Source organism: Carcharodon carcharias, chromosome 4 (assembly GCF_017639515.1).
Source record: "Carcharodon carcharias isolate sCarCar2 chromosome 4, sCarCar2.pri, whole genome shotgun sequence".
Taxonomy (NCBI): domain Eukaryota; kingdom Metazoa; phylum Chordata; class Chondrichthyes; order Lamniformes; family Lamnidae; genus Carcharodon; species Carcharodon carcharias.
Genome location: NC_054470.1, coordinates 152,053,523 through 152,075,529, shown reverse-complemented (window position 1 = coordinate 152,075,529; position 22,007 = coordinate 152,053,523). Strand labels below are relative to the sequence as shown.

The following is a 22,007-nucleotide window of genomic DNA, read 5'->3' as shown; positions in this document are numbered from 1 at the left end:
TCTATCAACTCTTCTCTCAACCTTGTTTTCTCCAAGGAAAAGAGTCCCAACCTCTCCAATCTACCCGCATAACTAGTGCCAGGCAATGACCATCTTCAACAAGAGAGAATCTAACCATTTCCTATTGACATTCAATGGTGTTACCATCACTGAATCCCCGACTATCAACATCCTGGGTGTTACCATTGACTAGAAACTGAACTGGACGAGCCATATAAATACTATGGCTACAAGAGGTTGGGAATTCTGTGGTGAGTAACTCACCCCCTGACTCCCCAAAGCCTGTCCACTATCTACAAGGCACAAGTCAGGAGTGTGATGGAATACTCCCCACTTGCCTGGATGAGTACAGCTTCAACAATACTCGAGAAGCTAGACATCATCCAAGACAAAGCAGCCCACTTGTTTGGCACCCCATTCACCAACTATAACATCTACTCCCTACATCACTGAAGCACAGTGACAGCAGTGTGTAGCACCTACAAGATGCACTGTAGCAACTCACAAATGCAGCTTCGACAGCACCTTCCAAACCTGTGGCCTCTACCAACTAGAAGGACAAGGACAGGGGATGCTTGAGAACACCTGCAGGTTCCCCTCCAAGCCTTACAGCATCCTGACTTGGAACTATATTGCCGTTCCTTCACTGTCACTGTGTCAAAATCCTGGAACTCCCTTTCTAATGGCACTGTAGCTGTATCTACACCAAATGCACTGCAGTGGTTCAAGAAGGTGGCTCGCTACCACCTTCTCAAGGGTAATTAGGCATGGGCAATGAAGGCTGGCCTAGCCAGTGATGCCCACATCTCATGAAAGAATAAAAAATAATTTTAAAAATGCAGCAGCCTAGTGGCCAAATCACCAGGTAGATTAGAATGACCGATTGGAACTCATTGCACAACTGGATAGAGAAAGAAAGATCGATTGATTTTTAAAATCTATCACAATGTATAACTATGTATTGGCTTTTACAACCACAATATCTCCCAAAACGCTTTGCAGCCAATGGAGTACTTTTGATGCGCAATCATTTTTGTTATGTAAAAAATAATTCATACAAATAGTTTGCAACTGTACATTAAGTTTCTAAAAGCATAGCAGGCATGATAGTAAATGGTGAAAATTACAATGACCATAGTGGTGTCCCTGTTTCTATACATGCCAATCAGCTGTCAAATCAGGCCTGGCATTTGGATAATTCTATGCCCTTTTTAAAAACAAATGTTATCGTGTCACATGCACTCTGGTGATTTTCTTTGTGACAGCAGCATGTCAGGATCTGGGTCTGTAGCAGAGTGTGCTCTGTATATACTAGGTAACCTGTAGACATTACTCTGATGCTTATAGTTATCTATGATTCACACCATTGACAGCAGCTCCAGGATTTCTCTTGGGAGAGGGGTGGAATTGTACTGTATGATATTGGTTGGATTTTGTTATGAAAGCAGAATAATTTTATTAATGACCTTGTTACTGTTGTCTTAAGTTATAATTTGACCATACTTGTGGTTAAAGCCAGGCGAGAAAATAAAACCAGGGTCATGCGATTAAATTCTGCTTTGCTCTACTCAGTCTAATGGAGACAAGTACATTCCTGATTATTAGGTAACATCCTGCCTCTGGGCAAAGGTTGCTGTGGTTGATTTGATTTTTTTTTGTTATATAAATTTTTCTACCACAGAGAGCATTAAACTGCAAAAACCAATTCCATGGGAATTAAATTTCTATGGTTTTGTAATTACAGGTGCAGCTGGTGGGTAATTTTTAAAAGTCCATGATGGAGACAGAAAACATTATTTGTCACCAGACTTTATCAGAAATTTGTGTGTGCATTAATTTAAATAGGTGGTAAATTATTGTCTGGTAACAGGCAGCTGAACTCCTAATATATGTTCTGACTGCTGGGGCTGCCAGCTGGAAGAACGGATTTGTAAAATGTATCCCTCTCATACCTATTTATAATTAGTTAGACTTTGTGTGAACGAACATGTTCAAATAGTTTACATTGAATGTTGGTCGTTACAATTTCACATTCACTACGGGGTATAAGGTCTGTCAATATAAATCAGGTTGGGCTTACTCATTGCCTAGGGTCTCTAATCCTTCCATCTTGTGTTTGGAAGACCAATCCTTCTGAATCATTTTTAGTAGCTATATACATATCCAATCACTCATTTTTATCAAGGACCATGATATTATTATTGATCTTTCAATTTTTGTGTCTCTGACAATATTGGGTGAGTTTTACTGTATCCCTGCCCTGACCCTACAGGCTTGAGGGTGTAAGCTGGATGGTCAAGTAAGACACAGGTGTCCTCTGCTCTTGTCCTTGTGTTACACATTGGTTTTGTAAGCAACAACTGTACTCCATGTCCTTGGACTCTGAGCAGCCATCCCCACATGCTTTGTGGTTGTTCAATGCTGTTTGCACCCCTGACTGCTGGAAGTTGAAAGAACCATGGGAGCTGCCAGTTTAGTGGGAATTCACACCTAAAGTTTGAGGAATAGCAGTCTTTTTTGTTGCTTATTGCATTTCAATTCGTTGTCCCTGGCAAACAGTGCATCAGTGACCTGCATTAATTGATCCAAGCTTGAGAAACACAATAGGAATACTGCATACTAGCTTAGAAAGAGTCTTCTGCACAAAAGTTCATTGCAACTGTAACTTATATGGCCACTGATAGAGTCATCCTTGTAATGCAAGAGGTGTGAAGTGTGCGTACCTTTAGTTGAAAATCATGAAATCCAATCTTTGGCCATGTCCAGAAAGAATAGCTTGACCCTGTAAAGATGGTAAAAGCAGATACACTTGCCTGTCATGTCCTTTCTGGTACTCCTTCAAAACCTAAAAATAGAAAGGTATGCCCATAATATGTTGTGCAGCTTTAAGAATCTCCAAATATTATTACATTCTTTTGTTCAACAACAGTAATACAGTAAATTTGCGAACATATACTAAAAATAAAGTAAATTTATTAGAATTCTTTGAGGAGGTAACAAGCAGGATAGATAAAGGGAAACCAGTAGATGTAATATATTTGAATTTCCAAAAGACACTACACATAAGGTACTACACATAAGGCTACTTAGTAAGATAAGAGCCTATGGTGCTGGGGGTAGTATATTAGCATGGATAGAGGACTGGCTAACCAATAAAAGACAGAGAGTTGGGATACGAGGGGGCATTTTCAAGATGGCAACCTGTAACCAGTGGAGTGCCACAGGGATCAATGCTGGAGCCACAATTATTTACAATATATATTAATGACTTGGATGAGGGACATGAATGTACTATCACCAAGTTTGCGGATGACACAAAAATAGGTGGGAAGGCAAGTGGTGAGGATGACACAAGGAGTCTACAGAAGGATGTAGACAGGTTAAGTGAGTGGGCAAAACATGGCAGATGGAATATACTGTAGGAAAATACTTTGGCAGGAAGAATAGAGGAGCTGAATATTATTTAAATGGAGAAAGGCTGAAGAAAGCTGCAGCACAGAGGGATTTGGGGGTCCTCGTGCATGAATCCCAAAAAGCTAGCATACAAGTTCAGCAGGTAATAGGTAAGGCAAATGGAATGTTGGCCTTTATTTCAAAGGGAATGGAGTATAAAAATAGGGAAGTCTTGCTAAAACTATACAAGGCACAAGTTAGACCACATCTAGAATACTGTGATAAAAGCAAAAAACTGCGGATGTTGGCAATCCAAAACAGAAACAAAAATACCTGGAAAAACTTAGCAGGTCTGACAGCATCTGCGGAGAGCAATATAGTTAATGTTTCGAGTTGAATGACTCTTCATCAGAACTAAGGAAAAATAGAAATGAGGTGAAATATGAGGCCCAAACAATCCCCATCCACCACTACTCTTCTCCGTCTGGCTGAACTTGTTCTGTCACTGAACAATTTCACCTTAAATTCCTCCAAATAAAAGGTGTGGCTATGGGTACCCGTATGGGCCCCAGTTATGCCTGTCTCTTTATGGGGTATGTGGAATATTCCTTGTTCCAGTCCTCCTCCGGCCCCCTCCCACAACTCTTTCTCCGGTACATCAATGACTGCTTCGGTGCTGCTTCATGCTCTCGTCTGGATCTGGAAAAATTTATTAATTTTGCTTCCAATTTCCACCCCTCCATAATTTTCACATGGTTCATCTTTGACACTTCCCTTCCCTTCCTTGACCTCTCTGTCTCAATTTCTGGTGATAGACTGTCCACCAATATTCATTACAAGCCTACCGACTCCCACAGCTACCTTGACTGCAGCTCCTCACACCCCACTTCCTGTAAGGACTCCATCCCATTCTTTCAGTTCTTTTGCCTCCGTCGCATCTGTTCCGATGATGCCACTTTCAAAAACAATTCCTCTGACATGTCTTCCTTCTTCCTTAACTGAGGTTTTCCACCCACGGTCGTTGACAGGGCCCTCAACCGTGTCCGGCCCATCTCCCACGCATCTGCCCTCACACCTTCCTCTCCCTCCCAGAACCATGATAGGGTCTCCCTTGTCCTCACTTAAGCACCCCACCAGCTTCCGCATTCAAAGGATCATCTTCTGCCATTTCCGCCAACTCCAGCATGATGCCACCACCAAACACAATTTCCCTTCACCCACCCAATGGCATTCCGCAGGGATCATTCCCTTTGGGACACCCTGGTCCACTCCTCCATCACCCCCTACACATCAACCCCCTCCCATGGCACCTTCCCATGCAGCCACAGAAGGTATAACACCTGCCCCTTTACTTCCCCCCTCCTCACCGTCCAAGGGCCTAAACACTCCTTTCAAGTGAAGCAGCATTTCACTTGCACTTCCCTCAATTTAGTCTACTGCATTCGCTGCTTGCAATGCCGTTTCCTCTACATTGGAGAGACCAAACACAGACTGGGTGACCGCTTTGTGGATCACATTCGGTCTGTCCGCAAGCAGGACCCAGACCTGCCTGTGGCTTGCTATTTCAACACACCACCCTGCTCTCATGCCCACATGTCCATCCTTGGCCTGCTGCAATGTTCCAGTGAAGCTCAACGCAAACTGGAGGAACAGCACCTCATGTTCCGACTAGGCACTTTACAGCCTTCCGGACTGAATATTGAGTTCAACAACTTTAGATCATGAGCTCTCTCTTCCATCCCCAACCCCTTTCCGATCCCCCTTTTTTCCAATAATTTATATAGATTTTTCTTTTCCCACCTATTTCCATTATTTTTACAGGAGGGAATTTCCATCCGTTGTTTTATCTCTACCTTTTAGCCTATTTCGATCCCTTCCCCCCACCCCCACTAGGGCTATCTGTACCTTGCTCATCCTGCTTTCTACCTTAATGTCACCTATTATCACATTCCTTAGATAATATCACCGCCGTCAACAACTCTTTGTCCTTTTGTTTATGACATCTTTTGGTTATCTCCACCTATCACTGGCTCATTATCCAGCTCTACCTGTCCCACTCCCCCTTAAACCAGCTTACTTTTCACCTCTCTTCTGTTTTTTTCTTAGTTCTGATGAAGAGTCATTCGGACTCGAAACATTAACTGTATTCCTCTCCGCAGATGCTGTCAGACCTGCTGAGTTTGTCCAGGTAGTTTTTATTTTTGTTCCTGGAATACTGTGAACAGTTTTGGTCGCCTTATCTAAGGAAAGATATACTGGCATTAGAGGCAGTCCAGAGAAGGTTCACAAGGTTGATCCCGGGTATGGAGGAATCTTCTTATGAGGTGAGGTTGAGTCGGTTGGGCCTGTACTCATTGGAGTTTAGAAGAATGAGAGGCGACCTTATTGAAACATCTAAGGTTCTTAGGGGGCTAGACAGAGTAGATGCTGAGAGGTTGTTTCCCCTTGTGGGAGAATCTAGGACCAGAGGGCATCATCTCAGAGTAAGGGGGCACCGATTCAATGAGGAGGAATTTTTTCTCTCAGAGGGTAGTGAATCTGTGGAATTCTTTACTGCAGAGGACTGTAGAAGCTGGGTCATTAAGTTTTTTCAAGGCTGAGATGAACAGGTTTTTAATTAGTAAGGGAATCAATGGCTATGGGGAAAGGGCAGGAAAGTGGAGTTGTGGATTATCAGATCAGCCATAATCTCATTGAAGGGCGGGCCGAATGGCCTACTTCTGCTCCTACATCTTAAGGTTACCTTTCCAAGCAAGAATTCAGCTGTAGAGTTTTCCCTTGAGCACTTAACAAATGGAAAAAAGTTTAAGACTTTAATTCATTTTACAGAATGAGGGGTCACTGTTTAAAAATAAGGGGTCACCCATTTAAGACAGAGATGAGAAATTTTTTCTCTGAGGGTAGTGAGTCTTTCGAATTCTCTTCCTCACAAGGCAGTGGAAGCAGAGTCTTTGAATATTTTTAAGGCAGACCTAGATAGATTCTTGATAACCAAGAGGGTGAAATGTTACAATCACATCAACCATGAAAGCATGATCATATTGAATGATGGAGCAGGCTTGAGAGGCCAAGTGACCTACTCCTGCTCCTAATTCATATGTTCGTTTGTATGTTCGTATGTACAGGGTCCTCATGCTATTTGCATAAGTCTGACATATAATTGGTGGACCAGCTGCAATTGTCTTAAACATGCCTGGATCATGTTATTAAGCTGTAGACAACTTTGTATGCTTCAGGTCTTAGCATCTCATAATACAGAAAATAATTAACCAGTGCTTGAAGAAGCAAACATCACATCATCCATGCCATTGAATATGAACTGGGATATTGAATTAGAATACAATCATTCTTGTGCTGTTCTAACTAAGGAAAGATCAGTAAGTGTAACTTGTTACAGCTAAATAGCGGAGATAAAGGGACAAAATTGTGAATTCCAGAAATCTGAAGTGAGAAATAACTAGATATACACAGCTGCTTGATCAGCATGAGGTATTTGAATAGTAGATAACTAGGGAAGATGGACATCCTGCAATTCTGGTGATCATGGATAAACTCTGTAGAGTTTTTACTCAGGATTTAACGTGTAAGACCAAATCTATTTTTGGATAGATGTGTACAAACATTGTCCTTTGGAAGGAGCAAGCCAGATAACTGAGTGACATTTTCTTGTTTTCTGGTTGCCTGGTTTCCTAACAAAATTAAAAATGTCTTTAGGCTTGGGTAAGTTGACAAAGTCCAATTAGATTGTTCTTGATGATTGGATGTGCGCTGGGCTGTGAGGAAGAAATTTTCTTAATAATGGGCTGTATGGGTCTGACCTAAATACTTTATTAAGTATGAACCTTCCTCTTCAACACTCAGAAGTAATTGACTATGAGACAATGCATACTGGGATAAAAATATTAAGTGCTTTTCATATAAGAGGATTTATTGACAAAATGTGGGCACTTACCTGTGAATACTAATGAGTTTATTATTTTCTAATTATTCAGGATTTTGAGATGAACAGTGAACTGAAGTCAAACATTGTAACTTTGTTAGAGGAAGTGATGCGTGATCATGATCTGCTGCCCCAAGAAAGGAAAGCCACCGCCAACATTTTAAGGTGATATTTTTATGCTGTGCTAATAATTTCTTGTTGCTGTCTATATTTACCATTTGAAAACTTAGTCAAAAAAACAATAACAGGGTGACAGAATTTTCTTAGAGCATCCTAGGGTATTACTGCACTCTACACCTTTTGTATTTAGAGGCATTGGCCTGTTTTTTGCGGGAATGGAAAGGATCTCCAGCTTAGTCAAAGTGGCACCAGAGCGACACTTCTGGAAGTCCTGCCCCTGAACGCAGCACCAATATTTTTGCCAGGGCGGAACAGGGACGGTTTGTGGTTGGCACAACCTTGGTTCACGGAGGCAGCTGCAAATTGAAAAGTGCAGCTGCCTTCAAACAAATCCATTTTCATTAGTAGGATATCCAAAACATGACTTTGAGGAAAAGGTCTAAAGTTGCCAGAGTTGTTTGGAGAGGTAGGATACCCTTGTGGATAGATCCATATACCCCTTTAGGAAAGCAAAGGTGCCCTTTGAGAGAGGTAAGGTGACCTTTAGGAGATGTAAGGTGTCTTGTGGGACTGATCAGTGTAGCCATGAATGTGCTAAAAAGTGGATAAGTTCTGTGGAACTGTCAAGCTTTCAAGGCATTAAATCTCTGGCCCTAAATAAAAAGAAAACATCCTGCAGTTTTAAAAAAGGCTTTGCTTGCAGTTTCACTCTGTTGACATAAACCTGAGGGTTATCATTATAGGATTTGTGCTGCATGACTGATTCCACAACTTATCATTATCACAGTGGGGCGCCTGTCAGTTCACACTTTGATTAACAGCTCCAAGTGGTTATAAAGCCTATGATGTGGGGCTATGAACACAAATGCTTGTTTTTATAAGGGATTATGTACTTGGATTAAATGTTTGTATTATAAGAGATGAGGCAGTTGAAGGGATTTAAATGTATTCAATGGGCTTTTATGAATGAGGGGGTGTATCTTTTAAAATAAAATCTGTAAAGACACATACAACCTTATTTTATTTCATCTCACCATGGCTCCTATGGTTTGCCTATGTTGGCATGAAGGGTATATGGGCAAAGGATGTGGGAGGTTTGGGTTGGCAATAAGTATTGGCATGGGGTGGTTAGAGGGGCATAGGTTGGTTTAGAGAGTATGAAGGTCAATGGGAGGCAGGTAGAAGGGCATTAGTTGGCATGGAGGGGCATGAGTTGGCATGGGAGGTGGGGGCTAAAGTGCTGTTATTTTATTCTTTTTCTTACAAGTCCCAGAGCACTGAGGTGGGTCTTTCACACAGCCCGCTTCTACACCTAGCAGTCCCCTGTGGCTACCTCAGAACTCTTTCTGGGGCAGCGGGCCTGACTCCTGTTTTTTTTATTCATTCATGGGATGTGAGCATCGCTGGATAGGCTAGGCCAGTGTCTATTGCCCATCCCTAATTGCTCTTGTTTAGAGGGCATTTTAAGAGTCAACCAAATTGCTGTGGGTCTGGTGTCACGTGTAGACCAGGTAAGGACAACAGATTGATTTCCTAAAGGACATTAGTGAACCAGATAGGCTTTTATGACAATTAGTTTCATAGTCATCATTAGGCTTTTAATTCCAAATTATTTTTATTGAATTCACATTTTACCATCTGCTATGGTAGGATTCAAGCCCGGGTCCCCCGAGGATTACCCTGGGTCACTGGAATACTAGTCCAGTGACATTACCACAATGCCACCATCTCCCCATAATAAGCCTGGCTCCTGTTAACACCCGACTTCCCAGAATGAAAATTAGAACATACAAGGTACTTTGTCCCAAGTTGGGTTTGAGGAGTTGGGAGTTTTCTTGACTCTGCACTCCTGACTCAAGAGTGAAAACTTGATCCATTAATTGCAAAAGCAAGGAAATGGTATTGAATTTATACATGATTCTAATTAAGCAACTCTGAGTATTGTTTACAATTTTAGTTCCCTCCTTTATAGAAAGGATATGAAAACAATAGGAAAGATGCAATTGGAATGTTACCAGAGACAAGAAGTAACCGCTATAAACTGAGACTTAATAAATTAGGGCATTTTTCAGTAGGACTGAAAAGGTTCAGCAATGGCTTGATAGAGGCATTGATAATTATGATGGTTTATGAGATAAATAATGGCAGATTGTTTCTGTTAACTAAGAAAGTAACAAGCGGGAGAAGATTTAAGATAATCCTAATAAGACATAAAGGGAAAGGGAGAAAAAATGCACAGATTAAGGTAAAAATATGGAATTCTCTGCCACAAGCCATTGTTGGAACAAAAACCATAAAGTGTCCTGAATAGGAATTTGCTGTTTAAGAAAGAGAAATCTTACAGGGTTTTGGAAGCAAGCGTAAGATCAAGATACAACTTGGTTGTTTGTGTGGAGATTCAATAGGCTGCTCTGTTTCTGTACTGTAACAATATTTAACCTCCTAAGGGAAGGGAGGTTGGAGTATAGTATATCAATAATAGCGCTGGACCCATAGGTTAAATGAGATGAAGTGGGAGCAATTGAATTAGGTTCCAGGTACAATGACAGATTTAGGGTGGATGGAGGCACAAGTACTAAAAGATAAGGATTAGAAGGTCAAGTCACAAATAAAAGCCTAAATCAAAAAGAAATATGGCGTTTTTAAAGAGCAGTCTTATGAGGAATTGGGCATCAGAAGTACATTTAATTTACATCTAAAAATTGCTCTTATTTACAACAATGAGAGTCAGATGTACCTAGATACATGACTAACTCATATTGCTTAATGTTCAGACCAGTAAAAAATACTGTCAATTGCAATTGGCAAGACTGGAATCATACTGCAGGCGATGCTTTGCACACTGTGAACCTGAAAGAAGCTCTGAGAATATGTGCTTAGATCTCTGCTCTAGCATTATTTTCTTTTCCATGTTAGGAGACCACAGGTGGCAGTGTCCGCATCCTCAAGGCTTTAAGAATATATGTCATATTTAAATTTATCAGCTTAGACAAGTGAACCACCTGACTTATAGTCCAAAAGGTCAGTTTTCACCAATATCCAGTCCTGAAGAGCAGACATTTCCTCCAGTTAAGTATTGGGAAGACTGAAACTTCCATCCCCACTGTAAACTCCATTCTCTAGCCTCCAGTTCCAACCTTCTCCCTCACAAATATCTGAGTCTAAACCTGACTATTCACAACCATGGTATCAAATTTGACCCCACAATGAGCTTTCGTCCACTTATCTACACCATGACTAAGACTGCCTATTTCTATCCCCATAACATCACCCGACTTTGCCCCTGCTGCAGCTCCTTTGCTGTTGAAAACCTCACCTATGTCTTTGTTACCTCCAGACTTGACTATTCTAACCCATTCCTGGTTTCATTCTACCTCTCCCATAAACTTGATGTCACTAAAATCTCTGCTGCCTATGTCCAGACTTGCACCAAGTCTTGTTTACCCATCACCCCTGTGCTCGCTGATCTACATTGGTTCTTGGGCAAGCAACACCTCGATTTTAAAATTCTCATCTTTGTTTTCAAATCCATCCATGACCACTACCCTCCTAATCTCTGTAATCTCTACCAGCCCCATAACCCTCAGATATCTACCCTCTTCTGATTCTGGCCTCTTGAGCATTCCCAACTTTAATCATTCTGGCATTGGTGGCCATGTCTTCAGTTGCCAAAGCCCTAAGCTCTGTAACTCCCTCTGTACTACTTTCCACTTCTCTACCTCTCTTTCTTTCTTCAAGACACTCCTTAAAACCCACTTCTTTGATCAAGCTTTTGGTGATATACCCTAATATCTCCGTATGTGGTTCCGTTTTGCTTTATAACATTCCTGTGAAGTGGCTTTGGATGTTTTATTTATTTAAATGAGCTCTATAAATATGAGTTGTGGTTGTTACAAAGCCAAGACAGCATTTTTGAGGCTTTAGTGTTTTCTGAAGTCATGGCCGAAATTACCTCACAAATTACACAGCCATTTTCACGTCAGTGCACAACCAAAATAACTTGATTGTGTCACAATGCAGCCAGAAATTGCATAATATTAGAAACTGAGTCTTACAGTCACACAAAACTATCTACAGTTCAGAGGAATTGCAGCAAAACAGTTTATCTGCATATGCCAAATGCTGCTTGCAGTCCCAAAAACTGGAGGTTAATTAATTTGTTTTATATAATAATGACTCCAAATATCTTAGTAGTTCATTGATTTGGTTGTATTAAATATTGTCGGCCTCCCTGATGTCCATCTTTCTAACCTATATTAAATTCCCTGTCAGTGCGCTTTCACAAGATGAGTTGGATGATCCTCAGCTGCGGCTGGAAGTTTTAATACAGATGGTGAGTATGTCAATCAACAAATAAACCCACCTGGTATCCTGCTTAACTAGTTCTTAGATTCAATTTAATATCAGCAAGAATAAGACAGCATTCCAGATCAGTAAATCATTAAAAATAAACTGTAGCCTTTTGATGCCACTTCCTTGTGTGCTGTTTATTTTTATAATAAATATGTAATAAATATTTTGTTCATTTAAATGGTTTTTAACAAGAAGACACTAGGCAAAGTTAGTCATTATGACTGACTTATGATTTAACCTTAATAAATATAAGTGAAGCTAATTGAAGTTGTAATTTTAAACAGAGAGATTGATATTAACTTCGATGTGGTCTAAGCAACATATAGATTTGTGTTAACAGCATTTGTAGGGAAAATAGATTACACAAGGAGTTAGATACTGGCCTTTCAACTCTAAGACCTAGATTAGGATTCAGACGGGCCGACAGGGGTCTCACCCATCGATTGGAGAACTGGCAGACAACCCTTGTTAGTTCCATGAGGGAGGCCCCGTGGAATTAAGTGCTCTTCAGGCACGTAAATGGCCACTGCTGGGCCTTCTTGCAGCTGAGGTTCCCAGTGGTGCAAGTCCTGCCCACTGAGAACTGCCGGCCAATCAGAGGTTGGCAGCTCCTCATGCTGGCAGTGCCGGGGGAGCGGTGGCAGCTGGTGGGCACCAGAGATCCAGGATCATCAGGGGACCCCAGACCAAAGGTGAGTGAAGGCAGGATGGGGATTGTAGGTTTGGGGAGGGGGATGCAGGAGATTTGGAGGCAAAAGCAGGAAGGTACCTTTCAGAACCCCCCCTCCCCCACCCCCCCCAACTTCCTGGTGCCGAGTCCCTCCATCGGGCACAGATTCTGAGACACCACTAAATATTGATGGACCCAGAAAGAATGGTTGTCAATTAGCTCATCAATGAGCATAATTGACATCCTGCTACTGGCGGCCGGGAGTCCCATGTCACACCCTTCCACCCTCTGACTTAATTGGGGAAGGTTTTGCTACCAGCGGAAGACTGATGCTGGGCCTCTCCCATGTCTAACTGGGCCCGGGCAAACTAATGAAAGAAATCTTTTTTCTCCAAAGTTACCACCGAGCAAAAATTGCAGAAGGAAGTATAGTCTTATTGCTATTTCTTGTTACTTTGTGGTACATTAATCTTTAATGGCTACTTTATGAATTAAGTTTCTGGTTATAATTTTATAATCTTGTATATGAATTAATTTCATTGGCACAATTTGTATTAAAGATTCCCACTGAGCAAAATCTCAAAATCAAAATTCCTGTAATTTAATCCAGAAGATGTCCCGTTTCCTTTCTTTTACTAATCTGCCACATAATGTGATTCTTTACAGACAGATGGCCCCAGGATGGAATCCTTTGAGACACTATCAGTCATGGAAATAGCAGAACAGTTGACACTCCTTGATCATATTGTTTTCAGAAGCATACCATACGAGTGAGTTTGAATTTGTCTTGAAAAAGTTATTTTGTTGGTAACAATCTATGTCTCAGGACACAAACTTTCCTACATATGCTGACAACTCCAGAACACAATGCAAATTGAAGCTCTCTGTACCTGAGAGAGATAAATTGAGCTGAAACATGCTTTCGGGATTCTCTTGTCCTCTTTTAAAATATTTAAACCTTTATGGAGGTCAGCGGCCGTAGAGAAGGTCTCCTTGTGTTGCATTTTTATAGAGAAATTCTCATCGATTTTGGGCTGCGGGGAAGGGCCAAGATCCTGGAGCAGGTGGCTCTTCATGATAGTTTCGAACTAAGATATGCAGCATTATCTGCTGGAGTACAAAATTCTCTGTGGCAGTTTTCACTGTAAATTTGTTTCAGTTTATATTTATAAATTCACTTTTCACTTGTATAGGAGGTGATATGGTGGTATTATCTGACGGCTTGTGATATGCCTTGTCTGTTGATAAATGCCAGTAACAACTTTAGACTTTGTGCACTTTTAAAGTCCTGAAGAATCCCGCTTTGCACACCATGTATTGGGCTTCGTAGATGTTGTGTATATTAACAGCAATTCTTTATTAACAACCCATAACTATGTACATATATACAGTAGAGGGGACAGGTATGAAGCTGACTCCATCCCAGAGGACAATTTTCCCCATGTTGGGTGGGCTGGTCGGGAGTGGGCATGGGTGGGCGCAGCACTAATCGCCACCTGCGATCAGCTCCGCGTCGTCATTTTATGTTGGCGGGCCAATTAAGGTCCGCCCAGTGTGACGCACAGCTGGTAACGCTCAGTGCTACATGTGCGGTCAGAGGGACGAGGGAGAGGCAGGGCATGCACGCAAAAGAGCGCAGAAATCTCCCTGAGGCACGGAGCTGCCTCAGGAAGATTAAGAACATATTGAGAATTTTTAATAAAGAAAGTTAAAAATTATTTACATATGTCCCCTCATGTGACAGTGTCACATGAGCTGGGACATGTTTATGAATTGAACAAAATTTATCTATTTATTTATTAAAACCTTCAGGAAACCTCATCCTGCCCATGGATGAGGTTTCCTGAAAAACGCGAAGGCCGCTTGGGGTCTTCACCTGCCTGCCAACTTTAAGGTTGGATGGGCAGTGTTGATTAGTACTTTAATTGGTTTTTAAATGGCCTTAACAGACCTTTGACAGTTTGGCCGGTGCGCAGCCGCCTCTGGAGCGCGCTCCCGCCGACTGAAAGATCTGAATGACGTGCATGCCCGGGACGCGTGCCTGACATCACTGCGCGTCATTTTATGCGTCAGTATGCCAGGCTCGCGCCCACACACTGAACAGAAAATTCTGGCCCAGGTCTTTTCACATCTCTCTCCATTTCTAGACTGACCCCAGCTCTGAGTCATGTGCCCTTTTATATCACTGTGTGGATGGTGCGGTACTCAGTCCCACATTAACCCTGTATATACCAGACCCTTATACTACACCTCCCAACAAATCTTTATCCCATGGATATTGAGTTACTTTAGTTTACTTCAAGTCTTACATTGTTATAAGTCTTGTGCATTTACCTTACTGTTGCAACCTTAACGCTATTTCAACTTTATTGCTATTCCAGTATTAACATTAACAACATTCTCACAGGCCTTTCCCATGGCCTGTTGGGAAATTACATGAGTCTTTGGTATTGGCACAATGTACAAACCTGGCAATTTGTGATGGTCTCTTCTATTGCTTGGGAGATACCTGGCCACCAGACGGCAGATTGGGCCTGTGCCTTGCACTTAGAGATTCCCAGTTGAACCTGGTGTATCTTATGAAGGGCATCCACTCACAGAGAAGCCCATATGACCAGCGATTCATTATACACCGGGAGGTCACCTGTGACTGTGAAGTGGCTCGGCTGTTTGAACCATGTGTTGGTTTTCCCAGCACTTGCTCTCTGACAATGCCATCCCTTTGGCAGCAGGTGTGGACGCGGGCACATTCTTCATCATGGAACTGCTCTTGGCAGATCTGTTAGAGCCGGGTCGTGCTGGCTGGTGAGTGGGTGGTAGCGGTTTGAGATTAGGCCTCCAGCTGAGTGATGAAGGCGATGTCATATTTGATCAGGGGTTCCACAGTGGCTTTTGAAAGTGCATCTGCCATTGTCTGATTCTTTCCTTGGACTAGATGGTTTCATATACTAATCTCTTGCAGCGTAGACGAAACCTCTGGATCCAAGGGGGCATCTTTGCAAGCTCCTTTTTGTTCAACAAGGACACCAGTGTTTTACGGTCTGTCTCAATTGTGATTTTGACATACATGAATTCCATGTCTGATAGTCCTCTAGAAGCAGAGTAGACAGATCGCTCTCTGCTGTCCAATTGCTCCTGAAAGAGAACTGCCCCGAGGCCTGTGGACAAAGCTTTGGCAGCTGTGGTGGTGGGCCGGGCCAGAATGTTAGTGGACAGCAACATTTGCTGTTTGCAAGCGATACCATGCTTGGTCTTGCTTGAGCAGGTGTCTGAAAGGTTCCGTGACTTGTGCCAAGTGAGGAAAAACTGCGTCAGCTGGTTTACCATCCCGAGGAGATGCTGGAGGTCAGGACGGAGGAAGGGTTGGGGAAGTCCGTGATCACCTTGTTTTGTGTGTGGGCCGGCGGTCGCCTTGGTTTGTGTGTGGGCGGGCGGTCGCCTTGGTTTGTGTGTGGGCCGGCGGTTGCCTTGGTTTGTGCGTGGGTGGGCGGTCGCCTTGGTTTGTGTGTGGGCGGGCGGTCGCCTTGGTTTGTGTGTGGGCCGGCGGTCGCCTTGGTTTGCGTGTGGGCCGGCGGTCGCCTTGGTTTGCGTGTGGGCCAGCGGTCGCCTTGGTTTGCGTGTGGGCCGGCGGTCGCCTTGGTTTGCGTGTGGGTCAGCGGTCGCCTTGGTTTGTGTGGGGGTCAGTGGTCGCCTTGGTTTGTGTATGGGTTGGTGGTCGCCTTGATATTGTGGGTTCACTGTGGCTCCTTTGTTGCTAATGATGTGGTCCAGGAACCAGTTAGAGGTTTTGGTAAACTCACATTTATCGTTCAGTGTCAGCCCTGCCTCTTAGTAGCCGCTCCAAGGCTGCTGTGAGCCTCTCGTCATGGTCTCCCACCATGGTCCCGTGAACAGGACAACACCCATGTGGCAAGTGGCCCCCTGAAGGCCCTGCACAATGTCCGACATTGTGTGTTGGAATATCTTAGTGCTGACGTAATCCCAATGGACAGGCGGGTGAAGCAAAATCTGCCAAAAGGGGTAATAAACGTAGTTAGGAGCTGGGAGGGGAAGCTGTCAGAAACCGCTGTTAGTGTTTAGTTTAGAAAGTACTGTGCTCCTTGAGAACTTGGTCAGGCTCTCGCCCACTGAGGACATGGGATGGATCCCCCAGGCTAGGGCCTTGTTAAGCTGTGTAAGGTCCACGCAGATGTGGAGAGACCCTTTTGGATTTTGGACTCGGACCATCCCCGAGCACCAGGTGGTAGGTTGCTTGACTGGGGAAATGACTCCAATGTTCACCGTTTCATCCAGCTGTCACCATACTTCCTTCATGAAGGGTCTTTCATGGAGTGAAGAGGCACACCAGCTTGACACCACTCCTGAGTGTGATCCTGTAGGCATTTTTCAGGCAGCCCAGTCCCGTGAAGAGCTTCAGAAACTCTCAACAGTATTTGGAGCCAGGCACTTGCTGGTTGACTTCACCAATCTAATGCAGGAGGTTAAGCTCGATACAGGCGTTGTGGCTTAACAAAGAGTAATCCTGATTGTGGACCACAAAGTGGGTTGTATGGATTGTTTTGTTCTTGTACTGCAGAGTGGTCTGCAAGGTGCTCTTTACTGGAAGGTGGAGTCCTCCTGCGCGTGAAGTGGAGTGTCTGTTGTTTGAAGTTTGAGGTCTTTGAGTCATGGTTCCTTGCCTGACAGGACTCTCACACTGGCTCCTGAATCTAATTTAAAATTTGATCATTTACCAGGACGTCAGCATTCCAAAATGAAGAACTGCATTCTTATCTCATCCGAGAAACATGGCTGCGTGGTCTTCTGGGTTTTCAGTGTTAACCTTGTGAATTACCTTTGGGACATCTGGGTAGTGTTGGGGTTTTGACGTGCACAGTTTACCAAAGTGTCCCTGTCTGTTGCATTGGGCGGTAGTCGCAGGAAGTTCATTCCACAGTACAAGCAATGTCGCTCAGCTGAGTGGTTCGGGGACCACTTTCCTTGGCTGGGTTGGTCCCTATGTTTCTGTGACCTGATATGGTGGACTGACAGTTGGTTTCTGCTCCAAGTTGTGTTCTCTCCCCTTAGGATGTCCTGTGGTGATCATGTAACTCAGACAGTCGAACTAGCTGGATTGCCTTGCCTAGGGTAAGATAGCCTCTAGTTTGCAGGTCTGCAAAATTTTTACTGAAGTCTGGAGCAACGCTGTGTTATAAAAGTAGTTCCTTCCAGGGACTTGAATTCTGTTTCTGGTCTGGGCCATGGCAGAATCCCAGTGGAGCTGGAAGTGTAGCATTATGATCCATCTTAAAGATTTTTAAAAGTGTGGGTACAGTTTTAAGGCACTACAGGCTTCCAAAATGGAGTTGCCATTCACTGCCAAACAATGGATCTTCCCCCGCTTGCCAGATTTTGGTGGTCTTTCTAAAATGGTGGCGGCACGCTTCTGCCTGGAGAAGGGTCTGCAATGGCTGCGTGGGTCAGCTGGCTGCTGACTTAATTTAATCAGCAGTATCGCATTGCGAGTTGGGACATGTAGAAAACAAACACAGGCTTGCTGTTTAGGAAATTGGACAATTGGGAGGTACACGAATTAGACAAAATTAATTATTAATTTAATTTTCTTTTATTTTTGCCAAACTCAGGAGCCACATGTTGAAACTCGGAGTAGGGGACCGGGATCAGTGACAGGTTTATTTCAAACGGCGCTTCTGACCGACTGAATGAATGAAAAGGGGTTTCTCAGGTCTGGCTAGTCTGGAATTAAAAAAAAAAAATCCCACCCTTTCAGGCAGTGAGCTCTGCTTGCTGAAGTTGGACTTCCATGGGAGATTCAATGGGGTCTTATGCTGGAGGAAAACTTCTACCTTTTTGTTTCCAGGCCCTTCTCTTTCTGGAGATTTTCCTTTCTGATGAATTTTCTGTAGCTCCAGCTGGGAGATTGTTTCAGTTCGGAATCCATTGAAGGTGTTTTTTTTCTTAGTCTTTCTGAATTCTTGTGAGGATAAAGGTTTTTGATCCCACCACTGCCACCATGAAGAATCCTGCTTCGGACACCATGAAGAAGACTTCATAGCTTTGAGCATATTGACAGCAAGTCTGTATTAATAACTCATAACTATGTACATAAATACATTAGAGAGCACAAGTGTGGGGCTGACTCCATCCTAGGTTCTTTCACATCTCTGTCCACCTCAGACTGCCCCTAGCTCTGGGTCATGTGCCTTCTTATGTCAGTGTGTGGGCAGTACTGTACTCAGCCCCACATTAACCCTGTATGTACCAGATCCTACTACTACAGTCTCCTCTGAACAGCAATCACTTGATTGTGGAAAGGTCAATCCAATGTTGTAGAGGCCACATGTACCTAATGAACACACAGAATTGGAAGGGAAAGCCAATGGTGCAGCATGAGCAGTCTCAATAATTTGAAAATTTTCTTTCAGAGAGTTCCTTGGTCAAGGGTGGATGAAACTTGATAAAAATGAACGGACACCATACATCATGAAGACGAGCCAGCATTTCAATGACGTAAGTAGCTATAGGTATCCATATTTTTAAAAAATGTTTAATTCCAATTATAGATATCGATATGAGATAAAGGGGCAGATACAAAATGCAAATTGTTGAATGTGATATTTTCAATTTTTTTATCACAAAAGCTTAGTAACGTTGCAATACATTTCTATTTTGCCCAATAGTGTTTTTGTTTTTAATAGGGAAAAATCCTACAGCTATTAAATCCAAAATATTTGGTGCCTCCCACAAAAATTCTTGACATGAAATTTGAATTTTTATTTCTATCAGTGCCACTTGTATTTGATACCAGATATTTATTATCCAGTTATTTTGTCATCTTTTCAAAACACATTTGAGAAAATAAATGGTAGTCCTTCATAGTGATCTGGAGTAGGTATTGTGCTGTTTTAATAATCTTGTCTCCTCCAACCAGCATGAGATGAGCAGCAACCTTACATTGTCAACTAACAAACAAGCTGTTACTTCAAAAGTAAATAATAAATAAGCAAAGCTTTCCTCCGTGGAAGAGATTCTAGGCATGGGTTAGCATGGATGCCACTTTTTATGCAAAATATCCAGGATAGCAGCATCTTTGCACATTCTAATGGGAGGGTGCAGCCCAAATCCAAAGTCATCCGAATTGTGTATAATTTGGAGATTGTAAAATAACCTAATTCAGGGCATTTTAATTAGAAAACCAACACTTCAAGTCATCCTAACCAAATGCGTTAACCTCTCAGATCCATGTTCATCCAAATATTTATCCTCATACTCTATCAACTGAATCATGAGGAAGGATTAGATAATTGTGAGAAACCCATAGGATTTTAGTGTGGGTGTCAGGACCCCAACATCGGGTCCACATGGGAGACCTGAGCCCACCCAAGTTGACAGTGTGCCTGCTGGTGCAACCTCCAGGAGGTGGCCTCCTAATTGGCTCTTAAATAGGGTGGCAGCCTCGCTGAGAGAATTGGGCCCTGCTGAAGTAGCGAGGAGAGCATTGAGGGTGCTTCAAAAAGGAGTGGCACTCAGCTGCTTGTCTTGAAGTTCTAAATTAAAGAGCTCTCAAGCCAGAAGAGCCATCAGATTGGAGGGGTAACAGCTTCACAGGACTATCAACAGATGGGGATATGGTCTTTCATCCCTGTGGTCCAGTCATAGGGGCATGGAGACCCTGTTCGGATGGCCCACTGGCCTGCCAATGGGAGGCTGCCTTCATTGAACCTTCAGACATGGCTGGGGGGCTGTTCCAATGTCTGGCCCGGTACAAAATGGCCCCTAAGCGGAGCCTTAATTGAGTTAATTATCTGTTCACCTCCGTGGAAAGGGCAGCCAACCTTACTTCAAACCTTCCCCTGAAAAAGAACCCCATTGGTCTGAATGTGTACAGCAGCTTCTGCGTGGCTTCCCCTATTTTCCTGGCTTCCCCGCCTCCAACCCTGTATCCATGGGGCCTGGGAAATCCAGCCCATAGATCCTGAAATTATGATAAAAGCAAAATACTGCAGATGCTGGAAATCTGAAACAAAACAGAAAATGCTGGAAAAACTCAGCAGGTCTAGCAGCATCTGTGGAGAGAGAAAAACAGAGTTAACGTACAGAGTTAACATTTCATACAGACTTGAAACGTTAACCCTGTTTTTCTCTCTCCATAGATGCTGCTAGACATGCTGAGTTTTTCCAGCATTTTCTGTTTTTGATCCTGAAATTATGCTCAGGGATAATAATTATACAATTCCTGACTCCATTATTTCATGGTGGCATTACCCCATTTGTCTTATATGGATTAGAAATTTATAAATTGCTGTAGTTTGACCTGTTAATGACTAACTGGAATTCACTCAGAAATACAATAGCTTTTAGTTTTCTTACATATGCTGGACATATAATTTGGGGATAATTTGTCTGCACCATTGGTGTCATTTAGTTGTCCTACTGCTTTGCTTTTATTTATTATTTTATCACAGAACACCACAGAAGATTATGACAGTAGTATTATAATAATAGAATTCAAGGATAAATGATCTTGGATACTGCTATAATACAATCAATATTAGGAACCATTGCTTCTGCTAACTTTTTCATGTTATTTGTATTACTGACTTCCTGATAGAAATCTATTTTCCTTTCTTATTTCTTTGAAGCTGCAAATCTGTTGTTCTCTGCAATTTTTCCTCCTTGCATTAACAATGTATGAGAGTTGGAGCTCATTACACCATCTCTTTTTCAAACTCATTCCTTCCCTTATTCCTATACCTTTTAGAACACAGAGCTTAGTTTCGCCCAAGAATGATTTCTTGTCTTTCCTGCTACAGTTTTCACTCTTGACCATATTCGGCATTATCGGTCTTGGCTTTTCATCTGGATTTCACAATAATGAAAACTATCCAACAGCAGGTTACAGGAAACATGCTAAAAATAACTTTAAATTATTTTATCAGCAGCACCTTTCCCTTAATTTCTTATCTCGTACAATATCCAGACACAGCATGGCAAATAAAATGGTAGACTAACAAGGCTAGTATCTAGTATAAATGTTAAATAATGACTAATACAAGGGAATTATTTAGAGGCTGTAATCTAATGTCAGGCTTTCTCTTAGGGAGATCTATACCCTTTATTAAATTACAGCCATTGTAATTATTTCCTGCTATCTGCTATACTTTATCTCAATGAGCATCAACACAACCCACTTCCCTTTCGCTATCATTTCTCTTTCAGATGAGTAACCTTGTTGCTTCTCAAATCATGATGCATGCTGATGTTAGTTCACGCACAATTTCCATTGAGAAATGGATAGCAGTGGGAGATGTTTGCCGATGCATGCACAACTACAATGGAGTCCTCGAGATCACGTCAGCGCTGAATAGGAGTGCTATCTACAGGCTGAAGAAAACCTGGGCAAAGGTTTCCAAACAGGTAATGAGCATCAAGCATGTGGGTTTCTGTGCAAGATCCTGGTACATTACTCACGGTCAAGAGCATCTTATTGTCAAACTGCTCCCCCTTCTGTTCAAAACAAAGGAACAGAAA

General features: G+C 42.6%; 1 protein-coding gene across 1 annotated transcript in view; it reads left to right on the top strand.

The window, feature by feature from the left end:
* Nucleotides 1-22,007, top strand: part of rasgrf2b (Ras protein-specific guanine nucleotide-releasing factor 2b) — a 265,513-nt gene that overhangs the window by 230,063 nt on the left and 13,443 nt on the right. Inside the window, exons 19-23 of the mRNA XM_041185342.1 lie at nucleotides 7,386-7,498; nucleotides 11,726-11,786; nucleotides 13,143-13,246; nucleotides 18,902-18,986; nucleotides 21,696-21,893. Of these exons, the coding sequence (XP_041041276.1) occupies nucleotides 7,386-7,498; nucleotides 11,726-11,786; nucleotides 13,143-13,246; nucleotides 18,902-18,986; nucleotides 21,696-21,893 (561 nt within the window). The remainder of the gene's footprint in view (nucleotides 1-7,385; nucleotides 7,499-11,725; nucleotides 11,787-13,142; nucleotides 13,247-18,901; nucleotides 18,987-21,695; nucleotides 21,894-22,007) is intronic.